Source organism: Canis aureus, chromosome 23, assembly GCF_053574225.1.
Source record: "Canis aureus isolate CA01 chromosome 23, VMU_Caureus_v.1.0, whole genome shotgun sequence".
NCBI classification, from domain to species: Eukaryota; Metazoa; Chordata; class Mammalia; order Carnivora; family Canidae; genus Canis; species Canis aureus.
The window spans coordinates 9,908,853-9,922,848 of record NC_135633.1 but is presented as its reverse complement, the minus strand read 5'-3'; the positions used below and the strand labels follow the sequence as shown (position 1 = coordinate 9,922,848).

General features: G+C 38.3%; 1 protein-coding gene across 1 annotated transcript in view; it reads right to left on the bottom strand.

The window, feature by feature from the left end:
* Nucleotides 1-13,996, bottom strand: part of TSG101 (tumor susceptibility 101) — a 42,241-nt gene that overhangs the window by 5,858 nt on the left and 22,387 nt on the right. Inside the window, exons 6-7 of the mRNA XM_077866262.1 lie at nt 13,717-13,783; nt 9,252-9,343 (exon numbers count right to left, since the gene is read on the bottom strand). Coding sequence (XP_077722388.1) covers nt 9,252-9,343; nt 13,717-13,783 — 159 coding nt within the window. The remainder of the gene's footprint in view (nt 1-9,251; nt 9,344-13,716; nt 13,784-13,996) is intronic.

Sequence of the window (13,996 nt, the reverse complement as noted above, 5' to 3'; positions counted from 1 at the left end):
TGCCCTCAGATGTCATAAGAGAAATTTTAATTTCCTTATACGCTCTATAACAAGCCTAGGGTTAAGAAGAGTTTGTGGCAAATCGCCATACCTCAAATCCCCACACTGACCTTTTCCCATGCAGAGTCAGATTTCAGAAATGCCCTTCTACAATTCCAGATTAGCAGCAATGAATAGGTAACAAAGATTTTGAGAAGTAATCCTAAGCAAAACCTCATTTAACGTTAGGTAGGATCCAATTACTGAACGTAAGTCTTAGGAACTAAAAGGTAATTTAAAAAAACGTTTCCGGGCAGCCCTGTGGCTCAGTGGTTTAGCACCACCTTCAGCCCAGGGTGTGATCCTGGAGACTCGGGATCGAGTCCCATGTCGGGCTCCCTGCATGGAGCCTGCTTCTTCCTCTGTGTCTCTGCCTGCCTCTCTCTCTCTCTTTCTCTGTGTGTGTGTGTCCCTCATGAAAAAATAAAATCTTTAAAAAATAAAGAATAAATTTAAAAAGTTTCCTACTATAAGGAAACCAATATATAACCCAATAGACCTGATAATTCAGCAAATAATTCAGGCTCATATCTTCAAAGTGCACTAGTACAGACTACCTGATTTAAAAGCAGACACTTAAGACAATCAGTTTTATTTCCTGCAGTGCTTGATCAGTTTCCCGTAACTCAAAAAGATCATTTATATTAGAGAATCCAGGATAATCCCAAAGTACAAGATAACCGAACAGTAACCTTTCAAAACATTCAATTTACTAAAAACAAAAACAGTTATCCATTTCTCTCATCCTCCAACCCGGTCTTCTAGCAACCCCCTCTCTGTGTTCTCGTATCTGTGAGCTCGGCTTGCTTATGTATTGCTTGGCTTATTTACTTTTTAGATTTCACGTAAAAGTATCATCATAAGGGTAGTTGTCTTAGATTTTATTTCGTCTGACTAAACACTAACCTTTCTGAACTTTCCTCTAACGAGCAAAAGTGAATCACTTGCTCAGACCCACATAATGGTCTTTGGTTTGGTATCTGTGCTACAGATCAAACTGTGGAGCCTAAGCAATCCCAAAGATTAAGTTACTATCCCTCAGAAACCAGATCAAGCCCATATTTCCTTTTATAATAAAAACACACAAAAAATAGGTCAATCTCTGAAGTAGAAGGAACATTCAAATAACTGTGAATAAAGGCATTCTGATTCATGCTATTAAGTACAAAACTGGCAAAGCCATAAGCTGCTTAAAAATGGCTTTCATATAGTCTATGAATATGTAAGCTTCTAATACTACTACCATTCTCTGTGTAGGCTATGGGACTTTTCTTCCAAAGAAATCAGGGGACCTCAATTTATCTTTGATTTTTGTTTTAAAGATTTTATTTATTTATTTGACACAGAGTGTGACCAACCACAAGTGGGGGGAGCTGCAGAGGGAGAGGGAGAAGCAGGCTCTCCACTGAGTAGGAAGCCTGATGGGGGGCTCTGTCCCAGGACCCTGAGATCATGACCTGAGTTGAAGGCAGATGCTTAATTAACTTAGCCACCCAGGCATCCCTCAATTTATCTTTTAAACACTATCAGGGCAGTAATCTTTAAGCTTAAGAAAGTTTCTATAACCACTATCAGTAAGAGAAAGGGTACTTAAAACCATCAGCAGGTTTATGCTTCTTGAAAATAAACATAAACCACAAGGAAAGGTGTACATTAGTTTACATGAAAATTCAAGTTTTCAAAAGTAAGGTAAGTAGGTATGAACCTACTGAGGTATGAACCTCATTAAAATAGGACACCAGGGGTGCCTAGCTCAGTTGGTTGGGTATCTGACTCTTGTTTTCGGCCAGGTCATGATCTCAGGGTCCTGGGATCGAGCCCCATGTCGGACTCTGCACTCAGTGTAGAGTCTGCTTGTCCCTCTCCCTCTGTTCCTCCCCACTGTTGGCACTTGTGCTCTGTCTCGCAAGCAAGCAAGCAAGCAAGCAAGCAAATAACTAACTTTAAAAGAAAGATAGGATACCAAAGTAGTTACTACTACAAACTAGACATGGTGCTACACAATCATAAAAAACGAGAGATGCGACTAGCAGGCAGAAGCACATGAGAGGGCGCCAGATTCTGGAAGGACAGTTTCTATATGCTCATAAACTCACTAATCCAGGATGGCCGGAGAGGGAAGAACACTATCAGACAGAACGGTCAAGAAAACCTCATGTTTACCAACTTCTATTTTCGAAGGAATGTTACTCCATAGGAAGCTTATTTTTCTTCCAAGTTTTTTTCCTCTTCATTAAATAAATATTGGACGCCTGGGTGGCTCAGTGGTTGAGTGTCTGCCTTTGGCTCAGGGCATGATCCTGGAGTCCCAGGATCCAGTCCCACATCGGGCTCCCTCTGCCTATGTCTCTGCCTCTCTCTGTCTCATAAATAAATAAAATCTTTGAAAGAAAAAAAGAAAGAAACAAAGACCAACAAATGGAAGATGTAGAAATAATTCTGCTGCAGCATTTACAAGATTTTCTGCTCCTAACATTTTTTTTTAAATTTATTTATGATAGTCACACACACACACACACACACACACACAGAGAGAGAGAGAGAGAGAGAGAGAGAGGCAGAGACACAGGCAGAGGGAGAAGCAGGCTCCATGCACCGGGAGCCTGACGTGGGATTCGATCCCGGGTCTCCAGGATCGCGCCCTGGGCCAAAGGCAGGCGCCAAACCGCTGCGCCACCCAGGGATCCCTGCTCCTAACATTTTAATCCTTACCTTATTTATTTGACAGTGAGAGAGCTCAAGGTGGAATGGAGTGGGGGGCAAGGCAGGCAGAGGGAGAAGCAGACTCCCCCGCTCAACAGGAAGCCTCACACAGACTTGATCCAGGACGTTGGAATCATGACTTGAGCTGAAGGCAGACACTTAACCAACTGAGCCCCTGAGGCGCCCCTGCTCCTAACATTTAAAAAAAGACTTTAATGCAGGTAAAACCAGTTTCTGAAATGTCTGTTAAGAGTATTCTACCAAACTTATTGTTTCTGATCCTTATTTATGATTTAGGAAAAAAGTCTTAAGATGACATGACTAAACTCTGAGGTTGTGATATACAGCACTTAGGAAGATTTCCAAAAGAAATTCTATAGTAGGTACTGGCTTTAACTCCTGGGGTTACCAGTCATAATTTTCTAGTAAAGAATGGAGGTGTCCTGTTGGGTGTCATAGCATACAATGACTCACTGATTAAGGCCACACTTTTTAGTTACTAGACAAAATTACATTAATCATACTAAACTCAAAAGGGTACTCATATATCTATGGTGCCAGGGTAAATGTGATAGGAGGAGCATCATCAATTGAATATTGATATATTTCCCTAAGCATTTTGCTTGGTAACTCCCAGCTAGGATATTCCCAAAAAATGACAAGAAAAAAAATACCAGTGGGGATAAGCACTATAACAAACCCCAAATCATAGCATATGTATTTTAAAAGTCTGAAGACTAGGATTCAGAACTATAAGTCAACTACAATCATCGACATAGTGTCCTGAAATAAGCCTCCAAAGAGAACTTTCACACTGACAAGGATCAAAGGACTGTCAAACTTTTACACCTCTGTGCATTTGACTGGGGCAGAGTGGGTGGTGGTGGTGGTTGGGAAGACACCACCTACTACCTTACTTGATGCTCAGATCCATCATTTTTTTTTTTTTTTTCAGATCCATCATTTTTTTAGGGATCTTGTATGTGAGATGGCTTAATTATTATATTACTATATTAATTATACAGTTATAGATAAAAGTTTGTTTTGCTCTACAAGTAATAGAAAAAAGGATCTTTTTAAAAAAATTTATTTATTCATGAGAGAGAGAGAGAGAAAGAGAGGCAGAGACACAGGCAGAGAGGGAGAAGCAGGCTCCATGCAGGGAGCCCAACGTGGGTCTCGATCCTGGGACCCCAGGATCATATCCTGGGCTGAAGGCAGCGCTAAACCGCTGAGCTACCCGGGCTGCCCCCCAAAAAGGATCTTTGTATTAAGTTTCAATACATATTACTAGTTAGACTTTTTTTTTCAATGTGAACAGATTTGTTCCTTTCAATGTGAACAGATTTTTCAATGTGAACAGATTTGTTCCTTCATTACTAACAACATATATAACAAATTCAGTGTGACATTGACTTCTCAACAGAGTCTAAACAATGGAAACAGTCCTCAGGAATTACAGCTTTGAGGTTTTGTAGAAATTCATTTTGTTTTGTAAATGTAAGATCCATTATAAAAATAAAGTTTGGTTAGGATACTCTGAATAGCTGTGGCTAAAATTAAGTGAAATATTTGTATGTTTTGCTTTAAAAATAAGAGTCAAAAGTTAAATTTGATTTGGGCCCTAACATATCTCTCTGTAAAATATTAATCGAAGTCCTAGGACAGTGTAACAATGTAAAGGAAATCCTGTGTAAGGCCAGTAAGTTAAAACATACCCAAGGGCTTTATGGTACTGACAGATTTTAAAAAGTAAAACCCTGAGCTAGTTTACTTGGGGATTTGAAACATGACGGAGATCTAACCCATGCACACATATCAGGGGAGGGGGACACTGAAGTGGACAGGGCTGATCAGAAAGCACACGTGACTGACTACCTAACATCATGATGGCCAAAGCTTGGCCATTAGCAGTTAACAACTCTACCAAAACATTCTGAACTGAGTCCTTGCAAAGTAGCTTAATGAATGTTACCTTGGGCTTAGGAACAAAAGTATCCAAGTGGGATATAGGACAAATGGCAGGATAAACTTTTCCAGTCTTGAAAAGAAACTATGAAAAAAGAACACAGCATGTGTTTCAAGGGAAAAAAATTGTCCAATACCTAAGATTTATGTGTTTTTTTTGTGTGTTGGAAATACAAAAAGGAGTTGTACATAAAAATGTGAGGCTTCTTTTTATTGATATCTTTTAAAATAAGTGAGAAGCATTACTTCATATACATAAAGCAAAACCTTCCATTTGGAAAGTGGAAATGGGTTTCCATTTGAATATAGAAAAAGTTAATTATATATATCCCAAAGGCATATCTACCCCTTCTCATGATTATTTGATTCAAAGAACTCTTTCTCAAGATGTGCATTAGCTACATGATTTCTCTCAAGGATAAGAATCTTAACAACAGATCCAAAGTATCCAAAGAATAGATTCTATTCCAGGTTAAGTATAAGGGCAGAAGCACTTCATTTTGTTAATTTCTCTCCTCAAAGTTTCAAAACACTAAGTAAATCAGGGTGAAGACCTCTGTAACCACTCTCTGATAAAAGGACTTCACTGAGAAGAAATAAACCTGGAGATTCTGGCACAAAGGAAGTATGGCTGATAGTATATCCTCTGATAAACTTCAGAATGGAGCCAGTTAGTTCACAGACTTTCTTCACACACACAGTCATAACGTGGGGAGGTTTCATTAGGTGGCTCCACGCTGTTGAGAGCACCACGCTGGACCACACTATAGTGACATTCTCGAACACTGGCTTGATAACCCCCAATCTTTCTTAATCCAGATTACAATATCCAATCACCTCATCATTCCCAAAGCACTGCCACCAGATGCACCACTGACACCGCTAGCACACAGGCATCTGGCAGAGTGGGAATTAACCACTCCCACAGCACGCTACTCTTCCCTATCCAGCAGAATTTGGCCTTCTCCACTGAGATGCTTCATTGGGGACTAAAGCTTCTCTTAAGTACCCATTTGTCAGCCTAGAAAACATACATCCATACCTACTTAAGCTGTCTTCTGGTATCTGCTGTTAAGAGAACATAAACAAGTATTCATGTTGTCTCCTAAACTTACTCTTTATAACTTGGTTTGGTGGTCAAGTCATTTTAAACCTTTAAGATCAGCCTTCAGGTTCTTACAGTTTTGGCAATACCAACTTGGTGAAAGTTATATGCCTAGTCCTAACAGAAGTGTTTCACTCTTAAACACATACTTTAATCCAAAGAAACAGAAATTTAAGTTTTTAAAAATTTAACTTTTACCCTCAGTTACCAAGAAAAGTTTCTCTTCTGATGCCTCTGTTGATAAACAATGCTTACAATGGACAGAAAATCTAAGGAAAGTTGTCCAAATTCCACATCTTTTTCCAGTAGAAAATGTTTTTGATAGTTGCAAAGATGATATACTAAAAATACACCTGGTCTTACAAATGACTCCTAGGAAAAATTTGAGTTATGGATCACCACTTTTTCTCCCCTTATATAATACAAGTATATTAAAATATCACTACAGTTGCCCAGACATGATAGAAAAGCAACATGGACAGGTTTTTAAATTATTCAACAGCTGTCTTCACTGCTTACTGCCCTCAGTGGGCTTCAATTTCACAGGAGTGGCTTTACGTCAGATAAAGTGGGACGCTATCTAATAAAAAAGCTATACAATGAAATGACAAAACAAATTCTGATTTTCTTTTAAATATTTAAAATCTACATTGAGTGGAATCAGAAAGAGCTATTTAAGTCCCAGGATCTACATCCATCCTCATTCTTCTTCAGTACTTTGTTTAAAGAAGTTGCTATAAGGAATACAATCTCCATGACTTCATTTTTATTTTATTTTTTTTAAAGATTTTTTGAGTGCCCCCCATGCGTGCATGAGTGGAGGTAGGGGCAGAGGGCGAGAATCTTCACACAGATGGAGCAAGGAGCCTGCTGTATGTAGGGCTCTCAAGACCCATGAGATCCTGACCTTGAACCGAAACGAGTCAGACACTCAAGCGACTGAGCCACCCACACGACCCTCTATTACTTCATTTTTATCTTTTAAAAATTTTTTAATAAGATTTTATTTATTCATGAAAGACACAGATAGAGGCAGAGACACAGGCAGAGGGAGAAGCAGGCTTTCTGAAGGGAGCTCGATGTGGGACTTGATCCAGGGATCCCAGGACCACGCCCGATCTGAAGGCAGATGCTCAACCACTGAGCCACTCAGAGGTCCCTATTCATTCTTAAATGGTTCTTTTACTTCATGATATTGGGGATAAATACCAACACCTGCACAGGCATTCATATCAATAATAAAAAGACATGTTGTTAATGTTTTCAGTCAGGTGCTTGTTTTATACCATAAAATCAAAACCTATACAGTGAAACTATAAAGTTATACAAAGTACAAGGATAAACAAACTGCATTTGTTCTCCCTCATGGCCTCGGTAGTACAGAGAATTATAACAACACAATCCTGGCAGCCACTAATATACTGAGGAAATGTTGACTATTTGTGAACTCTAACATTCAAATACTTTTATGCTTCTGCTTTCCTGTATTACAGTTTTGAGGTCCAACAGTGTTGTGTACAATGATGAAAAAAATTAAGTAGGCAAGCAAGGTAGAAAAATACATATTAAAGGATAGCCAAGATTATCATAAAATGTTTCTAGCCTAAGAAAGTACTCTTGAAAAAATATATAATATAAATTTCTTTGATGACCTGTTCTAAAAATATAAACATTAAATGTGATTTTAAATACACCATTTCCCCCACATTCCTGATTTTTGGATATGTGGAAATAATCTAGTCTAAGCTATAAAATGCTTCAAACCTATGGCTTCCTCCTATGGCTTATAATGAGTTAACACAGGCACCTGAATGGTCGGTTCAGTCTAGGCCTAAGAACTCTGGGTTGAATTCTGAGTGAAACGGGGAAACACTGCCAGGTTTTGAGCATGGGGGTGACATCATTTATGTTTTAATATGATTACTCTGGATGCTGTGTTTAAAACAGAATATAGGGCCACAGACAAACACAGAAACCTTTTGGGAGGCTTTTGAAATAAATTAGATAAGAGACAATGTGCTGACTTGGACTCGCACTGGTTATGATCAGATTCTAGATCTATTTTGAAGACAGTAGGTTCCTGATGAAGAATCTAGGACGATGCCAAAGTAAGAGGACTGAGTAGGTATCAATGGAGATGGGGAAGCTGTGTAGAAAGATGCAAAGTTTAATTCTGGTCATGTTGGACGAGATATCTGCTAAATATCCACATGGAGGTAGTAAGAAGGCAAGTGCTATGAGGATCTGGAGTTCAGGCTGGAAGCATACATTTGGGAACTGTGGACACAGAAATGGCATTTAAAGCTAAGACTGGAGGAAATCACCAGGTGAGTGAGTACAGTGAATGCTAAGAACTAGGGCAAGAGGCCCACCAACATTAAGAAAAGGAGGGACCCGTAAAGAAGTCTGAGTATGTGTATTTGCGAGCCAGGAGGAAAACCGAGTATGGCATTCCGAAAACAAGAGAGGAAAGTGTATCAAGGAAGGAGTAACCAACTGTGCCAAATGCTACTGACAGGCAAAGTAAGTGGAGAGGAGTAACTACTTGTCGGATTCAAGTCTGTAATGGTCATTAGTGACCTTGACAGAAGCAGCTTTAGTGGAATGGTATGAAGGAATCCCAAACGGAGCGACTTAAGAGAGAAGAGGAACTGAAGATAATGGAGTACAGATAATTGTTTTGAGGAGTTTTGCTTGCAGAGGGGAATGAGGAAATGGAATAGTGATGAGAAAATTGAACCAAGAGGAGGATTTTTAAAGGTTAGTTTGGGGCATTATTTTTTTGTGTGTCGATGAGGAGCAATCCAGCAGAGAAGAACTGATGATGGGAGGGAAGAACTGCTGAAATGACTGGCCCCCGAGTGAGGGAGAGAGGATAAGATCTTGTGGAGCAAAGACAACTAATCTATGAGAGAAGGCAGGTATGTGGTACAGGTAGTGGCAGACAGGTATGCAGTGGGGTGGGGAATCCGTAGAAATTCTTGTACTGCTTACATCTTCTCAGTTGAAGAAAATTATACTTCAGGCACCCTAAAAAGCCAACACTAAACAGCAAGAACTACTGGCCTGTAATAATTTGCAATATACCCAGCAGTGCTTTCTTCTCCTAAAGATGCTCATCTGTTTTTACATATAACCAGGCCAGGGAAATCAAAGTATCCGTTAATAGTTCAACCCATACAAAGTTCATCAACAAAAATATGTGACCCATAGGAAAGAGTGAAAAGAGTCAATCATTTCTTTTTGTGCCTTACTAGAAGGCTCATTTACATAATGATAAACCACCTACTTCAAGTTCTGGATTATAGGACATTGACCATTAAGAGTTTTTCCTGTAACAAGAATATTCTAACATTTCACATGTAAAAATGAAACACACTTTTCACAACAGGAGACCATGACTTTGGGAGAAAATACAGTTTTGAAGAGTACTTACCAACAGTGGCCACAGGAGGCTGGGAAGGGTACTGAGAACTTGTTGTGGCAGGATACTGACCACCAGGTGGGTAAGGACAGCCTGGATAACCACTGAAAAAAGAATTTAAAAACCCATTAAATGTTAAGATGACTCAACACTAGAGTACCTTTAAGAACCCCATTCAGGATGCTAAGCTTGACATTTTGTTGTATCAGTTGATGACTTTTAAAGCTACAGGTGTCTATTCAAATTAAGTTCTAGAGAAGTTCCATTAATGACATTGGGTCTTCAGTAAATGGTTAAAATATTCTTGTTTGGCCCTATTTATTGATGGTTGCCTTCACAGGGAGCAAAAAGCAACTAGAGTATTTCTAAGGGCAGGTGGACAGTATCAAAACTGAAAGTAACCACAATTTTGTGAGAACTTTCTCATTCCAATTAATTAGCATACCAGGGAAATTATATTATTTAATTTTTACCTATGGTTCATTGATAGCCTTTGTGAGTATCTGATCTGAAAATTCTCCTCTTTAAACAGTTTTAAAAATAATAATCTCATGCTGTGGATAGTTTGTCTCACTCATTTATTCATATCAGAGTCAAGAGAAACTTTCCTTAAAAGTATTCTCCTCCAATCTTTTATCTAACATTGTTTTTTAAAAAATCATTAACAGGGCAGCCCCGGTCGCCCAGTGGTTTAGTGCCGCCTTCAGCCCGGGGCGTGATCCTAGAGACCTGGGATTGAGTCCCACATCAGGCTCCCTGCATGGAGCCTGCTTCTCCCTCTGCCTGTGTCTCTGCCTCTCTCTTTCTCTCTTGTGTCTGTCATGAATAAATAAATAAAATCTTTAAAGAAAATAATTAATAATATCCCTGATAGTCATCTTTCTCTATTGAACACTGAATATCATTTTGCTATAACTTCTACCTAATGGTCCTAAATTGGCATTCTGGAAAACTAACTGAATAGGAGACTTCTAACATCAGCCTTCTCTTTTTAGGTGAAATCTTTTAAATTCCTTCAACCATTCTTCACAGGACATGATTTTTCAGGTCTAGTGACCTTCCTCTGAATGCTTACTGGTTTAGCAGTGTTTCCCTTACAATGGGAGAAGAAAAGTAAAACAAGATGATCACTAGCTACCTGTTGGGCAACGAATCTTGATTAGTTTTCAGATCTATGACAACTGCAATTCTGATCAATATGCCTTGTACAGGTCCACTAAAATTACTATGAAACCCAGCCAGTTGAGAGTCTTGGGGTAAGAGCCCTGAGTTTGGAGTCAATAATCCCTTTCCAGTGCAGTGGCTCAAAGATTCTACTGTTTGTACTACCAGCTCACACTTTATTGCTTGTCCCCAACAAAAAAATTTTGTAGAGCTTGTTGAAGATTCAATGTAATCACAATACTCCCTCATCTATCAGTATAAAAGCAAAATCAAAGAAGAAAACAGCAGGCAATTCTGTTCCTCCCAGACACATGCCAAAGGCTTACTGAGCGCTGCTTTTGTTTCTGGTCTCTTTAGTAATAGCCCTGCTACTGTGGTGCCAGGAAACCGTGCCAATCTTACTGAAATCTCTGAATCTACGGTTTTGCAAACTGGGATAAACATGTTTTTTTCTGGGGTTACTCCCCTTTTGTGTACCTTTTAAAAGCAATCTGTGATCACATTGCTGGATTTTTCAGTAACCTGGTATAAAACTTTTCTAGGCCTACAGACAAACTTCCAAGAACTCCCATGTCTCTTAGTTTGCTCAATTTCTTCTTCATGGTTATGCTCTACATTCAGGGTTAATAATTCTTCCTGAGTAAAGAACCGAGTAGTACTATTTTCTATCTTTGTACATTACTAAACAATTTGCTCTATATGTAGCACATTTTTTTCATATTCTGAAAAGTCCTTTTAAAACTACATATTTAAAAAGAATTTTCCAATACTCTTATGTTCCTTTTTTGTTATGTACTCCTTCACATTTTACTTTTATTATATTTAAGGCACCGTATCTAAGTGCTTAAGGTAGGAGCTAAGGTATGAATCCATTTCTTCCTCAAGATGCTATCACAACAGGGCATGATCCCTGTAAACAATCTTGATAGAATCAAGGAAATAAGCAATGTCAAGTAAAAAATCAAGAGATGTAGAATGGAAAATCACTATCAGCTAGAAGAGATCAGGGGAGGTTCTGGGAGATCTGGAATATCCATGGCGGCTGCACTTTTATTCTTTTTTATTTCCTTTACTCCTAACCCTATATTCTTCAACTATACAACAGTGTTTCTCTCCTCTTCCTGGGAATGCTGGGGGCTTTCGCATCTTTGCTGACATAAAATGAGTGGGCTGGACTTGAGAACTAGAAAGTATCCCTGCAGTCACAGAACATTAGAACTCTCTCCTGCCCCTTCCACCTTTGAACACCGCATTTCCTTCTTCAAGGTCCTCCTGGTAAACATGTTCTTTCATTTCTGAAGCTATTGCTGAGCTCCCACCTCCACAGCAGCTGTGACCCCCCCCCTCTAGAGTTCTATTTATCACGGCACTTACCACTGTCTGTCTTTTCTAATACCAGGAACTGGTTCCTAATACCTTATTACATGCGTGCTAGTACACAGACCCAAACTGGAACAACCATTCTTGACATACCTTTTAGTTTCCTTGTATACATGCTGCAGGTGCTAAATTAAACTTTCAAAAGATCTTAAGATTTGGAAGAGAACTTAGAGATCATCTAGTCCAACTTTCTAGAGCAAGAATAAAGACTCTCATATTCATTGTTTTAAGATAAAGATTCTTCTTGAGTCACTGATTTATTAATTCTCCTTTAGGACAAAGGGAGAAGAGAAAGAGGTTCTGAAGCTCTTCTGCCAAAATCTTTTATATACAGAAAGATACAGATGGCAATTTGAATACAGTTACCCTTAATAACTCCTTAGCGTATTACTTATATTTTGAGATTAAACGTTACATTTCAAAGGAAAAAAACATCAATCTTTGAAAACAGGCTGTCTCAAAAAGGAACTTCTTACAAATAACCTCACAAAAGACACTTTTATGGTTACCTAAGTGAATAAGATTTACAGTTTTGTCAATATTTTCTGCCTTCATTTTCATCTACAAGTTTCTCTGAAATGGCTTCATTTTTCAGGAGTCCATTTCCTTATTGTACTTCCCACAACCACTTCCTTATGTCCAAAGTTCTTTCTTACTACTGACCATTATTTGTAAAAGCTTGTAATTTCAAGGCTTCAGACAAGAAGATTCCATTTCTAGAACTTAATCAGAAAATTAAATACCTCAAGAAATCGAAAACTTACAGCCTGTTTCTCTATTACAATCCTAGGAATCTTTTCTCATTGTCCCTGACAGGTACTCATCTAGTCTGCTTACCTCTCTAATACAACAGAATGCTTACTACCATGTAAAGCAAGTCTCTGAAATTAAGAAAGATCTGGAAATAAATAAGATTCCTAAATTTAACTTATACGATCCTGCATATTATATATGTACATCAGGTGTTCAGGAATCTGGCCACATTTATCTGTGACGGTTATGTGAAGCTAAAAAGAGTTATTAGCAGGGTGAAAAATTTCTTGTTGCTAGTTAAAGTAGCCAGAAATCTCACCTGGACACTGGCCATCTTGCATTTTAAGTCAACCCAAAGACCACTCTTCGGAAAGCAGCCCTAGATTACCACTAAAACTACACACTTGAAACATGGGTTAATAATTACTTCTTATTGATTTTCAAATGTCTTACTCATAGACTGATCTCGCAATTAACTTAACCTTCTTGAATTATGTTATTATCAAATGGATAATAAAGGCTGGCAGTATAGTCTTTGAACTAAATGAATAAATAAGACTGACCTGATCATGTGAACCATTAATCCATTCCCTGTAATTTATAGAAACATTAAGTTTTTTTTTAAAGGGTATTAAAATATAGGGGAGCCTCAGTGGCTCAGTCAGTTGAGCATCCGACTCTTGATTTTGGCTCAGGTCACAATCTCAGGGTTGTGAGATTGAGCCCCACACCGGGCTCCTCACTAGGCGTGAAGCCTGCTTAAGATTCTCTCTCCCCCTCCAAAAAAAATAAATAAATAAAAAAAAGGGTATTAAATTATTTTTTTCTCCTTGAACTCATTATAATTAGTATTCCATTACCCTTTTGGCTACTTACAGTAAATATATAAAGGTGTTAAGAAAAGGAGAGCAAGCAAGGATTTAAATGTCCAAAACTAATCAAGATCATTATCATTATCTCACTCTTTCCTTCTCCCTAAATAGAATGAACCTACATTTCTCTAGAATGGAAAAAACTCCTTTGGAATTCTATACATACCATAAAATTTCACCAGTACACCAAGTCTTACCTTCCATGATATTGTAGTTAAGTTTACTTTACTGCTCTAGCTAGCACCCATTATTTCAGTTCTAGATCTAATAGAATTTCTAATACAATTATTCAAAAGATTTTTCATTACCTGGGGTTGGGAGGATATCCAGATGGATATGCAGAGATTCCACTTGGCATGCTTGGCATATAGGAAGCTAAAAATAATTTTTAACATTTTAAAATAATATGCATAGTCCTGGATATATGGGCTATCACATAAGACATATATCACTCTCAAACCACTGCAAAATTTCATATGAGTAAAGAATCCAAATCTCAGCACCAAAACAAAACAAAACAAAACAAAACAAAACACTCCACCCATATGAGTTCTTTACTGCAAGCAGTATCTTCAAATCACAAAATTC